This window comes from Ciconia boyciana, chromosome 8 (genome assembly GCF_034638445.1).
Source record: "Ciconia boyciana chromosome 8, ASM3463844v1, whole genome shotgun sequence".
Taxonomy (NCBI): domain Eukaryota; kingdom Metazoa; phylum Chordata; class Aves; order Ciconiiformes; family Ciconiidae; genus Ciconia; species Ciconia boyciana.
The window spans coordinates 51,324,209-51,341,943 of record NC_132941.1 but is presented as its reverse complement, the minus strand read 5'-3'; the positions used below and the strand labels follow the sequence as shown (position 1 = coordinate 51,341,943).

The 17,735-nt window shown below is 43.0% G+C and overlaps 1 protein-coding gene across 3 annotated transcripts in view; it reads right to left on the bottom strand.

Moving 5' to 3' along the window:
- ARMH3 (armadillo like helical domain containing 3) overlaps window positions 1-17,735 on the bottom strand; it is a 134,438-nt gene that overhangs the window by 36,689 nt on the left and 80,014 nt on the right. For all 3 annotated transcript variants that reach the window (XM_072871730.1, XM_072871731.1, XM_072871732.1), the window contains exon 24: window positions 1,524-1,602. In XM_072871730.1, the coding sequence (XP_072727831.1) occupies window positions 1,524-1,602 (79 nt within the window). The remainder of the gene's footprint in view (window positions 1-1,523; window positions 1,603-17,735) is intronic.

Sequence of the window (17,735 nt, the reverse complement as noted above, 5' to 3'; positions counted from 1 at the left end):
AAGAGAAATCTAACTGTCTCTCAACTTCCTAATCATCTTCCTCAAAATGCTCCATGCATTAGCACTGATTTCATTATCTGCCTGCTGCTAGAGATTTTATTTAAAGAATAACACACAAGGAAGAAAGAATTTAATCTGACCTCCCTGAACTGCTGGAGGATGAATACTACACAGAGCTGACAGTGAAAAGCTAGTTTCCTTTCTCAGACTAACCTAAACACTATGCAAAATTCCCCTCTATCCAAGCCCCCAGTTTTAAATTGGGCTATCAAAGGCTTTTCTTTTTTAGGGGCCTGGGTTGATGCAATCAGTGTATCATCAATGAATGAGGATTGACAACATGAACCATCACAAAGCATAGCTGTGGGTACCATGACTCTCAGAGGCAGAACAATACAGAAAAACCAAGTAAATTAAAACCAGTGTTCTTCTAGCCAGCTATATCAAGACGAGAATAAAAAGCAGTAGGGTCCACATTTTTTTCCCCACTGCATCAGTACAGCATTCAACCTGAGACTTTGGGGTGTTACATGTTACAGATTAAGTAGGATAATAAATGAAAAGGTTAGGGGGAAGCATGGAAGTGTATCATCAAGTAATGAGTAAAAATATAATGGACAGAAAGAGAAATGAATTGCAGAGCAAGATACAGTCAGGACCTTTTAACAGGCGCAAGCATGGGATCCCATCCAGCGGAAGGAGCAATCCAAGGTGACTCAAATGAGGTCTGTCCTAGACTGCATACAGAATTTCTTCTCTGGAAGATCCAGAGGTGCTGTCACAGCTGTGTCTGGGATGATCTCCCCAGCTCGCATGGCAGCTCTGTATTTTGTCCACCACAGGCTCCTGCAGAGTCATTTATTACCTCTCCAAGAGTGATTAGCATATAATCGCAATATTATATTTTGGGAAATAGGCCATCTCTTCCCTTCCTGAGACCACGCACAGTAGCCTATTTTCAAAAAGCTGTATTTACACATTTATGCAATACAAGCAGGACACAAAAAGAGCAAACCAGGCCAAATTAAGGAAGGGAAACCTAACCTTATCAACCTCTTGATTAAAAACCTTCTCTTTTCAAAATCTAAAACAACTGAATTCAATTACCCCAGAAAATTTCTGCCACCTGTTGCCTGAGTTTTAATTCCCCAATATCACAGAAAATCAAGCTATGCCCCACAGTTCTCCAATAACTAAATTCGCTGCCAAAACTTCCTGCCCCATTCTAAACACCAGCATCCTCACAGTCTCCAACCACACTTGTGACAGTGCTGCATGTTTTCATCACTCGTACCCATCCTTCTGAATTTGCTGGACCAAGAGGTCTGCATGTGACGGTAAAATTGGCTAAAGCAAGCCTTGTTTCTCTTCCTCTCGTCCACATCTGAACAAGGAACACGAGAGTCCCACCATCACCCTTCATATTGCTGCAACATCATCAGTCCCAGTGAGCACAAGGTACTCCCTAAACACCTATATTCCAGAGGTCAACATGAAAAAAGGTCATCGCATGCCTGGCTTACCTGATCCTCGGAGAGCTGTGATATGTGATTCACTGCAGCGTAAGACTCTATCTTCGGGTTGAAGTGATTGATGATGGCTCTGAAACAAAGGAGAGACATTTTCAGAGGTCTCAGGAACAGCTTAGGCATGCAGCAGAAATTCCCCGCCAGCCTGAGTCAGTGCACATGAAGCCACAGTCCTGCAAGAAGTAGTTCCTCCCTCACCGCACTGTATTGCTTGCTCTGCTGAAGGCACGCTCCCCGCTGAGGGGCCAATGCAGATTCAGTCATGGGCTCGTTGGAAATTACGAGCACAGGCACTGCCCTATGCATGGGTGCACTTGTCCCAGCAGATATGGGGCTGTGCTCGCCGCTCTGGCAGAGGGAATCGCTGCCTTGCTGGGAGCAGGCTGTAAGTTGCTCAGTGTTCCAGCAGACACAGCAATCCTGGCCATCGCTGCCCCATCCTTGCTCAAGAACTGTATCTCCTCATCCCTTCCAAAATTGGTATCACCTGACATTTTTCTCTACAGAACTTTGTTGCCTGATGTGTTGAAGCTGATGTTTACTGCTTTGGATCCCCACTATGTTTAAAATGTTGTAGTTGGCTCTTACTTGTAGTCATCCATCATTGCAGCCACTACTTTTGACTTCATCCTATAATGATTTTAGTCCTCAGCCCTGATTTACATCACTAGAGATAACTTATGCCAGTGTCCCAAATGTAGCAGCAGAAACACTGATCAATCCTACTTCTCTGCCTCATTTCTCTCACTGCCTGCATCAGCATACTCCCCTTCCCTTTTGGGTGGACCTAGAGGCAGATGTGAGAAACCTAAAATTGAAAGTAAAATGATAATTGGAAAAAAAAAATCAAACTGCAGCTGGAATATTTCCTCAGCCTCTCCTCTGATTGTCAGGTGCAGCTGAGAAGACAAATGGCAAGACAGCAAACCCTCCCCAGGCTAGGGTTTGCAACTGGTCTAGTTGGGATATTACTCATGAGAGCCACTGCTGAGGTAAACATTCATGATGGGAACAGCCCATGTCAAGTGCTCGGCACAGATGTGTGCTGATGGTGCCTGGAGAACACTTGCTTGGCCAAATTACACCGCGGCAGCAGTCAGGGCTTTCACTCTCATATTCATCAGCATGAAAATTCACTCCAGCTCCTTCTGCTGCACTCTAATGGGTTCCCTCCTCCCCACACCTCCCCCTGCAGAAGCGTTTTCAGTTACTTTCTCCAGACCTCAACACAGCTAAGAGCTGGTGCCCGAGTCCAGGAATAAGTGATATTCAGTGGTGCCAATCAGAGCTGGTGGAAGGAAAACCTGCCTCAAAGCATCCTTACTTCTTTAACTACACAGATAAACAGTGTGTAGGGGGTGGGGAGCGGGAGGAGTGAAAAAACCCCAAACCAAAACAAACAACAAAAACAAGAAAAAACCCACAAAAACCCCCAACAACCTGCAGATTCACTGCAACATTCCCAGTCACACACCTCATCAACACACCAGATGCAGTCCATGCGCAGGGGCAGTCACTCCAGCGGCTGCTCCTACAGCATCAGCATGTACTTAGCACAGGGGGGCTTCTGCAGTCTCGCCAGCCTTGACAGTTACATCAGCAAAGCGAATTCAGCAGAGCCCCTGCCAGGCTTCCCGTACCCCTCCTCCGGAGGGAGGAGGGCAAGCAGGCAGGTAGAGACATACCCAGACTCTTCCCATTTCAATCCGACCAGAGAAGCAGCTCCTGTGAGTCACAATCACACTCTCCATTACCCAGCCTCTCGAACGCTGTGGCTTTCAAGTTGCATGTTTCATGCCTGGCTGGAGTCGTATTTACACTCCTACAGGACACACTACAAGCTATTGAAAGAAAAGGGAACACAGACTTACAACAACTTAACTTCTGGCTTGACAGAAGGTTTGGCAGCTCGGAGGGGTTCAGTGCACTCACATGGTTCCAACATTTACCAGGGAACAGATTTAGCATTCATTTGTATCCACTGCTGTGAAGCACTTCAACATGGGCTGCCTGCTCACAAGTCCCTGCTCGGATCTGAGCTAGTGGAGCGGCACCTGCAATCACAGCTGGGATTCACCCAGGGAAAGCAAACCCAGCAACCAGCTGCCACTGCAGTAAGAATCAACAGACATTAAGGAAGAGAAATAATTCAAGTCTCCTTCCTCATTTCCCTAAAGGCGAATGGACAACTCCTCAGCAACTAGAGGAAGAAGTTCAGCTGATTTAATTTGTTTTAAGAGAGTTCTTGCAATATGAAGAATTCCTTCCCAACATGATTTTCTGCAGAGCTGTTTTCCTGAACCTGCAAGTAGCCTGGGGCAGAGGAGCATGAAGAGCTTGGATTCAATCCTGGCTCTGTGTAGCCAGGTTCTTACTGCCCAGCGTACGCTACCAAGGCCAGGCTCTGCACATGGTACAGCTCCTCCTCACACATCTGCGACGAGAAATTCCATCGCTACCCAGCCCAAGCTGCTGTGCAATAGCAGTGCCTTTCTGCATCAACTACTCTGATATGTCTCCGCTATTCTTCCATCTCTCAAGATCCATCTTGTCTCCAGGGCATACTTTTAGGCAACTGGCCTCCTGGGCTACTGAGTAACAGCTGGAATTTCACTTTGCAAAGATGCCACTCCACAGGCATTTGTTCCTGGAGACAACAGGGGACCAGAGCTTTATAAGCAGTCTCCCTCTTATGGACAATAGAACAGCAGCTTTGGCATCATTAGTTCACACACCAGCATGTAACAGCTGAGCCTTGGCAATGTTTTATTTTTACACTGTGATTGCCTTGATTATTGGGATATGAGCCAGTACCTTTGGGGAGGGGGAAGGGAGCGGTTAAAGTGCTTGGAAAAGATTTGTGATGTGCTGTGCTCTACTGAGATCTTCATATCAATCATAAAAAAAAAAAAGAAAAAAGAAAAAAAGAAAAACCTTGTGTTTGGTATTCATGAAGCACTAGCAACTGCAACGCATTTGTAACGGAAGGAAATGGTAAAGTGTCAACTGAAAGACAAAACACTGCAGTTCCCCAACTAGCCTTTGATAGTGTGTACACTTATATATTTCCACACCATAAGTCTCTCAGCAGGGCTGGCTGCCATTTGTTACACAAATTTCAGAGTGCTTTTGGGACACAATTCTCTAGGGACCAGAGACACATCTGGGGAGACATCACTTTAGCAACACTGCCTCCTCTGACAGATCCACAGTTCAGCAGTCAACTGGCAAGAGAGGAGACTGTCACTGGACAAGGGAAGGATGCTGAACAGGCAGAAGGTGAAACAACGGTTCAGGAATAAAAAAACTGCCTCCCAGTGGCTTGTCTCAACATTGATGCTTAGTGCTCCAAGGCAGACCACAAGCAATCTCCACATTCTTTATTCCTCAGTCTCCCAGTGAGAATCATTTACACACTAGCCATGCCAGCGCTCTCAGAAAAACCACGCGTTCTCCTGTCACTTCTTCATGCAACTCTTCAGAGAGCAAGCTACCTAGACACCATGGTGCCAGAAGCCAAAGACACATATGAACTGATATTTTCTTCAGGATGAACAGCCTAGAACACTTGCATTTATTTATTTATGCATTTATTGCGTATTTATTGCATTTATTTATTTGGAAAGGAGGGAATGATTGCAAGAAAAATATAAAGTGTTCCACCCTGATTTAGGAACCTAAGTGCCAATGAATAATTTATTTGTACTAGCTGTATTAATCACATTATTAGACAGTAAAAGTGGGTCCCACTGTAACAGGTACTATACAAATACAGAGTGGTGGGAAGCCTTTGTCCCAGAGAGCTAACACTCTCAAATGCAAGAGAACATGGAAAGCTCAGAAACTGAAAAAAGTGTGGTGGCAACAGAAAACATAACAGTGCTGTTACTTACCAAATGTCATGAAAGACTTCAGTTAGAGATAAACCAAGGATAGAAGAACACAGAAAAAGAATACTGAAGGAAGCACAGAGACGGGGAAAAGGAGACAGAAGGGCAGATGGGATCAAGAAAAACAGAGGTGAAAAGACTGCAGGACAAAGATGATCAGAGTAACAGCAACTGATGACAGGGCACTCTTGTCCTCTGCAAACTGGAAAGCTCTAACTGGTGGGAAGTTTCTACTTTGGCTGTTCTTGAGGCTGCGACAATTGGCCAGTCCTGAAGTGCGTGTTACTGGTCCTTTCTCCCTCAAAAACACATGGGCTGGAAGGTGAGAAGCAGGGGAATCTCCATGTGGGCCCTACTATTCCCCCTCCAAATGGGGACATCTCCCACTGCCGCTTTCACATTGAGCTATGATGACAGAAGGTATACCTCCAGGGGAGTTGCATTCTCCCCCTCACCATCTTCACTGCAACAGGGCTTCCTTCTGCAGTGGCTGCAGTACCTCTCCAGCCAGTGAGTAACATTATAGAAACAATTTTTTAAAAGTCTTTAAAAACTCTGTATGGTTACTCCTTGATAAACAGAAACAACCAATGCTGCCCTTCAGAGAAGCTCAGGGTGAAACAACTTCTGAAGATGCAGAGTCTACTGACAGGAAAGGGTGCCCATGAAAACCGGTACAGCACACATCAAATGAAAGAATTTAATTGATTCCTCAATTTAATTTGCCACTAGTTGTAACATGACATGTGAGAAGTAAAAAGCACCAGCAACACTAAGCTACTGGTCCCTTAATTCCTAGCATCTTCCAGTCCATATGCACCCACCGTGGCAAGGAACACCACCCTGCCTGCCTTAACCTCACAACAAGCTGGTCTGGGTCCAACGTGCAGGGAAAGCAAAATCACTATGCTCAGGCAGGCAGCACTTCTTCAGCACGTTTTTTCTGACCTCCAAACTCTCCCCATCAAGTTATTGCAGATGAGCTGTCTAATACCCACTCCTGCTTGACAGCAGCTACATTTCCAGAGTCCCATAAGGCAACACTGTCCTCTTGTCCTGAGTAGAGAAATTAAGCACTCTGGAGGTGCTGAAAGTAGGCTAAGGAAAGAACAGAAAGGTGGCAAAGCTTATTACAGAGATAGGAATGCTGAGCCACCATTCACTGCATGAACCTGGTCTTTGCACCTACTTTACAGGTCCAGTATGCAGTGCCTGGCATAAAACATTCTTGTGGATACTCAAACATTTATTGTACAATAAAAGGAGCACTGTAAGCTCACTTCTTCTTACATCCTGTTACAGTGAAATGGAGAAGCAGCAACACTTGGCTGGCATTTACCCCTTCACAGGAAATCAAGGGTGACTTTATACCCACTACACACATTCATCTTCTCAAATGAATGCTCATGCCAGCGCAGTGCACTGGGCAGCAGTGAGAGCATCTCTCTCTTCACCGAGTAAAGCTGAATGCATGGCAAAGGTGGACAGTTCACTTTCCCTCTGCAATAAAAACTGACAGTATCTGAGGTGGACAAATACTCCAGCATGCACTAAGCTTGTAGCACCATAATGAAGGCTAGGAACAGGCAGAAGCAGGAAAGGGCATAGTTGTCTTTTATCACGCTCCACTTTATAAAGCTGCTTTACTATCAAAGGGACACCTGAGATACAGTGGTTATTGTTGAGGAGCAGGGATCAATAAGTGACCGGTTTCTCTCTGATTTGCTACAGCGGTTCCCTCTCCCTCTCACATGCCTTAGCTTCTCCCTTTATAAAATGGGAATAAGAACAATCGCCTCCACAAAGTGTTCTAAACCAACACGGTGAAAAGAGCTCAGAGTGTTTTACTATGCAATATGCGGGAAACTGCTCAAACACAAGGCAGCAAGTAAATTACACATAATACAGAGACCAAAATGAATACAAACCACCTATCCTCTTACCCCATTCATGTCATCGCAATCGTGGTTGCTGGAGACCTGTGCAAAACTCCCATCCACAAGCCAGCCTTCCTGCAGCAAGCTGTGTCTCAGCAAGCTGCTGTTTGGGGCAAGGATCCTGCTGGCATTGCTCTCTTACGCACTCCCAGCACTCAAGACAATAAAACCCCATCTGTTCAGTGCCTGCAACAATTAGATTGAGTTACACTGTATGTACAGCCCCACCTGGCAGGAGGTGAGAGGGTTTAGAGTATTTTAACACATGTCCATGAGGCATTGCTATAAAGTACACATACCTGCCATACCTAAGCCGTGTGCATCAATTAAAAGCAAGCAAACCCCCTGGAATGGTACACTAAATTCTTATTTCTACTGTGGTTTAACTCCAGTCTGTTAAATTTCTTCTGCTCCTACACTTTGGTGAGTACTGACATTAAGCTGAAAGTCCACAACTCACAAGGGGAGGCATCTTCCAGACACAATAATAAACTGCAGGGGAGAATCCAAGACAAAAAGGATATTTTAATCAAAAGCACTTGGCTTTACAGCTCACTGAAAATATCCGAGTCAGCACTGCTGCAATTTCACAGAAGAAATAAGCCCACTACACCTGTTCAATTCTGCCACACTGAAACCTATTGATTGCGATGACACGCTCCATAGTAGAGGGAGACACATGGTCTATTTATTTAATAAGGAGGGGACAGAAGAGTGCATACGTGCTGAGCTTCTCGCAATTCCCGGCATTGTTTTACCAAGCTCCATTCTGCAAGGGCAAAAGCAGAAGATGTGCTTTCTGACCCACCATGCAGCTCTGCAGTGCATCCTTCCACTTCACTGTTCGCTGGATACTAACCTGATATCATCATGGCTTGCAGGATATGCCGATTTTCTCTTCTTACAGTTCATGTCTATACATTTAAGCCAAACAAACCAAATGCCTTCCACTCTCACACTTAAACGACTTCTATTTGTCTTCTTAACTAAGGAAGTCCTCATGGGTGAGCAGTTAACTCTTTTGAGACAGTTGCACAACCTCACTGGGGAGTACAACTCAGGGAATTTATCCACTCGCATATTTTCATGCAGCCAGAGCGTCACTGGAGACTCCCAGACACACTCACAGCTCAGGCATAGTCAAGATGCACTTCTGTTCCGTTTCTGAACAAGTAGGCATCAAAATTCTTAAGCATACATACATAACCAATGGCACTGCTAGTTTAACGGATATGAATGACAAAGTGGAATATACTGCCTATGTGTTGAGAGTAAAAATATCTGTTGATACTACCCTGATCTGTGTTCCCACTCTTCTGTTGATCTGTTCTTCCACAACAAAGCTATAACTTGAATAAATTTCTCGTCTCGATCATGTAATTTATAAGAGACCAAATGACACATTTTATGGCACATTTCATTGCTCTGAAACACCTGGCTACTAGCGGTGAGAGTATGGTGAGAGTTTACTTTTACCAAAGTAAAAGCACTAAAAAGCCAACCCTCCATTACACCTCAATTCCAGCAAGCAGCAGTGAACTAATACCTGCTCACCTCCAACTACAAATTGATGCAGTTTGACAGAATACGGAAACATCACAAACATAAAGCCTGCCCTCTGGGCTTGGGCTGCTGGGCACTAAAACCTGCAACTCAGTCTAGCATGTTCAAGATGTGAGAGCTGACCATGCCAGAAGGGACTGCTAACACCAGCATACAGGATGTTTAGGCACAAATGGCACAATGTCTATGCTTCTATGGTTGTGTTACTAATTTTGAAATTTCAATCAACTTCTAAAATGGGCAGCCCTCCTTACAAAGTTTCTTAATATATGCTTTTAGAAGGTGCCTACTGCCCTAGGTCCCTGGTCCTGCCTTAATACCTGCACAGATCCATAATAAATAATATTAATATGGAAGTATCTTTTTCAGAGTCTAAACAACCTTTTCTGCAGTACATGTTCCCCAGTCCTCTTATCTCATGTATACTCATTTGTCCAGACAAAGTTCTTCAGATGTGCCAAACAAGCAGAAAATATAGTCCACAGACCAAACAGGCTGTGATTCTTTTAGTGTCTAAGCACCCTTCAATGCAAACATCACAATACTCTCCAGTAGCCAGGTGTTTTAGAGCAATGAAACATGTCATAAAAATACTGCCTCAACACCAAGTACAGCCCATCAGCTACAACTACCTTTAACCCTCTCATGTACAAGGCAACCTGCTCGCCACAACAAATAACAAGGTATTAAGAAACAGCTAATCCCGGGGGGGGGGACGGGGGACGGACACACGGGGGGGGGACACAAACAAACCACACAAGGAGAAAAAAAATAATTTGACAGTGGTTTACCAGACAGGTTTGCGGAGCCACCCTCTCTGGTTAAGACCTGAAGTAAAGAACTTTTGGCAAATATTTACTCTCTGCAACCACTATAAGTGGGTCAGCATCTACCCATTGCTTCATAACTCACATTACAGACTGCCATCCAAGCCTCCTGAGACACAAGACATTGCAAAACCTCAAATGTGATCAAAAATTTGATGAAATTTTTAAAATTACATGAAATATTTTAAATTACTTTTATCCCCATTAGTATCTTAGTTACTATTTTATCACAGAATGTCTAACTTTAAGGAAAGCAGAAAGTCTAGCTTGTTGGATGCTGCATTTAGTGCAGAATGCCATATGGACTGCACACACTAGCTTCCAAACATACCAAGCAAAGAGTGAAATTTAAAAAGTTTTTAAACGATCCCACTGAGACCTTTTAAAGCTCTCTGAGAAAAACAATGAGTGTGGCTGCTAGTCTAATCAACTTAGTGAATGCTTGTCATCAACCCCATTTTAAGGGGCTGATGTGTGCGATTCTAGAGTGTACAGAAATGACTCTTATTACCCCATTTTGTCAGGTGCAAGCCAGCATGTATTGCATGTGGCTCCGAACACCCTGTTTGCAGACTGTGGCAGCAAGGCAGAAACCTCTCTCTTCAGGTCACACAACACAACCTTATTCTACCAACTCACAGTAAAAGCTGTGCCTGTGACAAAAGTCCCAGAGGGAAAGGAAGGCACTGAAGCATCAGCATGTGTCTGGACTGAGTGAGTAAAGGGTTGGAACAATACAATCTAGTCCTGATGTAGCTGGATATCAAATCACGTTAAGGGGGGCAGGGAGGAACATTGCCTAAGCAAGAATCAACTACAGTCAAACCTACTTCGCAAAGGTAATGAAGTTGAGTCCCACAATGATATTTAATTAATTACACCAAGTGTCAGCTATGGTTGTACCTGCACAGCCATGTAAGTCTAAATGGAGTTCACAATCTTAACTTTTCAGATACTACCAGCTACCATGCAGACCAACACCCGTTATTTACAGTCCAATCCTCTGAAAATACAAGATGCTGCAAACCTCATGCTATTTTCTCATCAGACAGGTGCAAATGAGACTCACATTTGCTGAGAAATGCCTGATGGAAGGGACTAAAGCAATGCCTTGCCTTTCAAAATCCAGGACCAAGACTAAAGCATGGATTCTGACGACACACACTCCCCACACAGCCCCAGAGTGAATACCATGTCCTCAATAAAGATGTTGTCACACATCATTTGGGGCAAGGTGAAGTTGGTTTTCAGTGCCAAGGAAAGCTGTAGAGCCAAACACTGTTACAGCTGAATGAATGGTGCTCATGATATTTACTTCATGTCTAAAAGGCTGGAGGATCTGTAGTTGATTAACATTCTGTTTCCCTGAGACAGGGTGTCTGGTTTATGGACCAGTGGAGAGCTTCATCTCATCATAGATATCTAACTCCTTTGCTGTAAGTATTTTATGTGCACCCATCTTCTTTCCTATTTAATTCCCTTAACCAGACCTGCCTCCCTGAAAGCCAAGCTCCCTACATCCCAATATCTGCAGATCTCACAAATCTACTTCTCAGTATCTAAGGGGTGACAATCAGATGCAAGTGATTTACTGCAGCTGAACAAGTTCTCAGCTGAGTTACTGACAACAGGCAGGTATTAAATCCATTGCAACTGCAGAGTAAAATGCCATACCTTAAGCTAGCCTGTGGACATACACTCATAGTTCATCAGACAAAAGGAGAACTGGGAGTCAACTCATCACAGCCCAGCTGACAAGCGGCAACTTTTTAAATCACCTGCCTACACCAAGGGTTTCCAGAATCACTTCAACAGCATTGGAGTTTTTTGGTTTTTACTTTTATTTTGCACATCCTTATCCTGCACCAAATTTCAGTCAGATCTTGACAAAACCCATTCAGCTGAATTGGCCGTTGAAGGACAAATCCAGCATGCTTTGGGGGCAGACTTGCCTGTGTCACACAGAGGATGAGAATATTATTTTCTTTTCAAATACCCACACTCCCCTCTCACCCACCATCACACCTCACATATACCACCATACACCTGCACTCAACTCTCCCTCAAAGCTTTGGTTTTGTAATTCATACCTACATTTATTTCTTCTGCCCTGTTCTTTGCATGGGTGTTACTGAAAGCAAGGCCAGTGAAGTGCATTTTCTATTTCAAAAGTGAAGTCTGGTTCTCCAATCTAAGAAACAGTGGAGCAACAAACATTTCAAAGTTAATTGCTGATGTTTTCCTACCAAGAAAGTCAAAGAAAATGCCCAACTCCTACAGTGTTCTGTTAGTGATATGTCTTTTATGCTTTAAAAGTTTTAAACTGTTTTTCAAGGCTCTTAAGAAAACATAATGCAAAAAGCGCCACACTTTTTTAATCAGTTATATGTGATATGAAACAGGTGTCACAGAGGATCTGCAAGCAGTAAGGAGGCCTGGACTTTTCCTCTATGAAAAGAGAGCTAAAGGTTTGCTTCTGCTTTTTCCTTATAATAGCTAAAACACAACTACAGACTGGAGAGGCACATCAGTTCTAACAGGGCAGTAACTTTGCATAGTTCAAGCTAGTTTCTTTGTGAAGCTTAAGCTGCATAATTCTTAAGCCAGCACCAACAATTAAACTTTCCAGACCTTGGGCTGACCTCCAAGTTACGCAACCCAGACTGAGTTTTATCACCTCCCTTCCTTTTCTTTTTAAAACACAAAGCATCCATGTATTTAGTTGTTGCTGAAAAGGTTTGTAGACGCTCAGCAGACGGGGAGGACCACACAACTTCCCAAGTTCAGCAACCAAAACTAGGGCCCCATTAAAAAATGTTACCCATAATCAAATGAAAATGCAGGAAAAAACAAGCATACCTGATATAGAGAGCCAAATGTGCTCTTCCTATTTGCAAAATAACTAATACCAAAAAGGAAGTCACCACACTTGGTTGCATTAATTCCTATAAACTCTATGTGATTCAGAATTGCTCTAGTGAACACCAAAACATTCTAAGCATTAAAAGGCTGTTGAAACCTTGAATTCTCATTTTACTGTTACACTTGCATTGGCAAAAATGCAGTGCTGACTACTTGTATCAAGAAATTTGATTTTTCCTGAGTTCCTTTTAGCTCTTCCATTCAAAGACTGACGGCAACACTTCTTTCCTGGTCCACTCACTGCAGCAGGCTGATTCCTATTCCTGCCTCACCTCACCACACTTCCGTCTGCACGCAAGGGGCCAGGATCTTTTCCCTGGCATTGCTTGTGAACCAGTGTTAACAATATCATCTCAGCCCTAGAAATGCTTGAGATAACAGTGCTGCCATACACTATGAAGGGAAAGCTGCTCAATTTAAGCACTTTGGGAAATATGGAGGAACAGGCATATCTTATAAAAAAAGGCATTCAGCACATGTACAGGTCACTATTACAAAGTTTTAAACTGCCAATAATTACTGCACATTTCTGTGAGTGATACTGCAGATTCCCCCACATTTAAAGAGGAAAAAAAATTGCATGGCTTCTATTAACTTGGCTAGCATTCATTCTGAGCATATGCATAATTACTTGCTATTGATAGGCACACACTTAGAAATTTCTGACAATTTAACCCAGATCGAATGCTGCTCTAGCCTGATACAGCATTTATTGCCAGGTAAAACGCTGTGAAAATCTTGCTCCAAAAATACTAGTCAAACTTGCAGCAGACAACCTGTTACTGCAACATAAAGCAATCAGGCTGTTTACTGTTCACCTACCAAACCCCGTTTTCCCTTCACCCACACTGCACTTGCTTAAGTCATCATTTTCCTGACTATATTTAAAAAGCATTCTTCTCCACCAGCTCTCCAGTGCTGCATAAGTTAGCTTGCACGGCAAAATTTCCTTGTCTGTTGCAAGACTCCTAAAGGAATTAAACCATGCAAGTCATTAGAGAACTTTGATTATTATTTTAAAGAACAGGTCAGATGATTACAGAACCCATTCAGTATCAAAGGGATTAACTGCTGCTTTAACAGCCAACATGTGCTAGCTGAGTAACACAGCAAAAGTGATAGGGGCTGTGGCATTTGATACTAATGAGCCATGACACTTATCAGTTTGAGAGAGCCAAGGCTTGGCAACATGCTTACTATACAAAAAAGAGAAAACTGCATAAATCTCTTTCTGGGGGAGGGGGGAAACAAAAAAACCCACCACACACCAAACCCAAAAAACCCCCCCACAAAACCACAAAAGCAAAAAAGGAAAAAAAAAATAGAGACCTGAATGCTATCTAAAGGGCAGAACTATATTCAGCTTCACAGACAAGCCACATTGTGATACTCAACAAGAAAGACGATCAAAATTAGAACCAAGCTGAAGATCCCTTTCTTATAAAGGACTTCAAATTTACTAGTCTGGCTTTGTTTCAAATTCCAAATGAAACTGTATGATCTTTAACCTCTCAATTAAAATTTCATATTTATCCTTAATTTGAATTGATCAAAAACTTTGGACAAAATGCAAGATTTCAGTTCAACTTTGAAATACAAGATTTGGGAGAAAAATTGTGACAAATCAAACTTCCATGTTGAAAGCATCCAACTACTAAAAAAATTGCGGTGAGGATATTTCAAAGTAAGAATTGGCAAATATTGAAAAGTGTTTTGATTTCAGCCTTCCACTGGAAAATGGTTACATCCAAGTTCTTTCCAAGCTACCTCTAAAATAAACCCACTGGCTCCAGCATAGAGTATTGCATTGCACAGTGCACGTACACGCACAGCAGACCCACCAGGCACTCAGGACTAACTCTTCACCTCCCCTTTCTAGCAGGGCTCCTCTTGCCACGGAGCAGGAAGCTCAGCTCAAGATCTACGGATCTCTAAGTCTTCAGATGCTGCATCTCTGCGTTCGGAGGAGATGTACAACTGCTCTGTACAAAAAAGTCACTGCAAGATAAACGCAGCCATAGGCCCCTGGCAGGAGGTCAGAGGAGCTGACAGCAGGACCAAGTTTGAGGTGTATTATCCTAGGGTGGCACGCCTGTTTGTTGCTCAGCATGTTCGCCAGTCTGCCTTAATGGGAGAAAATACACTTTCCCTGACCTTTACTTCCCACAATTCTCAGAAAGCCTGAAAAATTAACATTCAGGCGACTTCTAAGGCTTCATTCTGCATAGTGATGAATGGGGAGAGCCAGCAGAGGAACAAAGAACCTCTCCCTCAACGCAAGTGGCACAGGAGAGCAGAAGTAAACAGAGTGCTTAACCTGCTGAACAGCAATGGCAAACCTGAGTGTCCACAAACCTTAAGACTTACTGCCCCAAAACACCTCTGCCATTATTCAACAGGCAGAATTAAGAGGTGGTATGAAAAGAGCAAAGACAGACCTGCAGATTCTCTGCAGTAACATGTTGGGGCAGGTAATGAAAGCTCCAAAACAGGCTTAACTGGGCTTTTTTAGACCCTCCCTCAAACCAGCTCTTCATAACCCAGCAATAGAGCTGCATCAAGTATTGACTGCCTTTCCTGTTTCCTTAAATGGTTTTTAACATATCATCAATCATACCATCACTTTTAAGTGTTTTTAGCCATTTCAGGGAAACTGCAGTCAGACAGTTAGCTGCTAAAGGCCACGTTCTGTTCCAGCTCTAGCAGGAGATAGGATTCACCACAGCCTGCTCGACTGGGGCAGAGTTCGGCACAGTTTACTTTCTCCTGATGGTGGGCATCATTAAGGTTCAGTTCCTGCCCTACCTTTACACGTAAAGTGTTGCTATAGGAGGTGCCAGTCCTGTTCAAATTGCACAGTGCCTGCACACGTGGAGATGGAGGCCTCTTAGGAGTGCCGGGCTGCAGACCCTGACGCTGATAAGCAGGACCTCTTGTGTCAAAGGGTGTCTTGATATCCTGACCTAAAGGCTAAGCATCCTCAAGATCACAGTGGTTAAGAACACCAACATTACAATAACACTTACTCTATATGTATGCACTTTTGGAGGGGAAAAAAAAAAAAAAAACTTTGCTGAAATAAACAGCATATTTAAAATAAACATCATATTTAACTCTTCTCTGGGTTTGAGGCCAATTCCCAGCATGATTTACTGCTCCTGTCCATTAATTCCATGACTAAACATGGAAGGCTGAGCAAAACTCATTCAGTAAAATCTTATTTTTTAAGTAAGAAATAGACTTAAAAAACAGACTCTCTGAAGTCTCTGAAGTACTCTAGCTTTCTTTTGCTACTAAAACTTAGTAAAAAATTCTTGGCATTCTGAAACACAATGGGCAAAATCCTTGCTCCCGTATAAAAACTGAAACACGTATGGCTGAAAATATAAATTACAAACATGATATTTTTACCAGGAGGTTAAGCTAGTGAGTGATTTCTCCACAATTCCTTGCAGCACAACTCCTCCACCCTGGCCCATACTCACTGAGCACAGCCATTGTGGCAACTGCAAACTGCAGAAAAATGAAGAGCTTGCAGCCCACTGACATCATCTTGAATCTCGTCTCCGTCCTGTGGTCTTAAGAGCAACAACACCTCAAAATAAGTCTCAGGACAGCCCTTCTGTTTAATTGCTGCATGGATAAATTTCAGTAGGTCTAAGGCTGATGTACAGGAGGAGAATTCCCTCAATGCAAAAATACAAGCCTGAACCACAGGAATACAGAGTTAATTCATTAAGTTTTAAATGCAAAATGAGATCTTTGATCCAGTCTTGAACTGATTCATGAAACTGCAAGTCAGTAGATCAGCTTATCTGAGCTTCTGTATATCACAGGCTGTTGCATTTTTCAACATTATCTTTGCACTATGTAGTCTCATGCCAGTAGCTAGCTAGAGCATCTTTCACAAAAGTATTCTGTTCAGATATGAAGAGGGGAAGAAAACCGATCCTTTCTGTCATTTACTACAATGGTTAATTACCTATTAAAAAATGGGTACCTAATTTGCAGTTTCAATTTGGTTTCAGTGTCTAGCCTTAGGTTCCTTTTCTGTTTTGGCATTTTGTCTCCTCAAAGATGCTCGAACACTCTAAAGAGCATACCTCAGGTTTTGGTTTAAAGAGATTAAGATACTGAAATCCTGAAAGCATTTTTACTAGCCTCTCATAACTGAGGCTTCTCTGTCCTTTCTCCAATTTTTCAATATACTTTTTGAAAAAGACACCAGACAAAATTGCAAAATATGTATGATCATAAAATCACTTTCCTGCTCCTGCTAATATTTCAAGGGTCAAATAAACCTTTGTACCTGAACATTTCACGAGAGACCTAGAGTAAAGCTGCCAGTCAATGCTTCTTGAGTCACTGCTTTTTAAGATACAGCCCCCTTTTGCAGACTGGCACTTGCTTTTTCATGAACTGCACTGCCTGACAGGTTAAAAAGCAATTCAGATCACACTGCCTCATCTACTTCATGATTTAACCTTCTGCCAGTCTGCCAGTAACTTGCAAAATTTATCAGAAATTCTTATGTCCTTTCTGATCACTGAAAAACTTACCACGTAGCACTATTTTCATACTTGTCACCTAAGGAAGCGCACCCTTGACATCCTTGCCTTCTGGGGATGCTCCACTACAAGTGCTTTGTCATATCACTTATTCTTGGAATCTACAACATTGTTATTGATGAACACTGCTAGCTCCAAAAGAAACACTATGAGTTTTGCATGTCCATAGAACTTCAGTAATCTGCGCTATAAAATTAACATACAAAGGTTCTTAAATACCTCTTCTCCCTACTGTCACAAGTTTTCCGGTTGTGCAAATAAGCTATAATGTATGCATGTCAGCAAACAATACTTGGAGAACCAACGGGGAAAATTTAAAGCCAAGTCTGACCAGCAGCAATCTCAATGAATTCTGAAGTCTCCCCTTGCGATGATGTTCAAGAGCTCTCCAAGTTCCTCTGGGCACCTGGAGTTCCTTTGGTAATGAATGCTGACATATGACCCCAAATTCCTAAAAAACTCTCTGCCGATGGGCAACCTGGTTCATATGGTTTGTCTG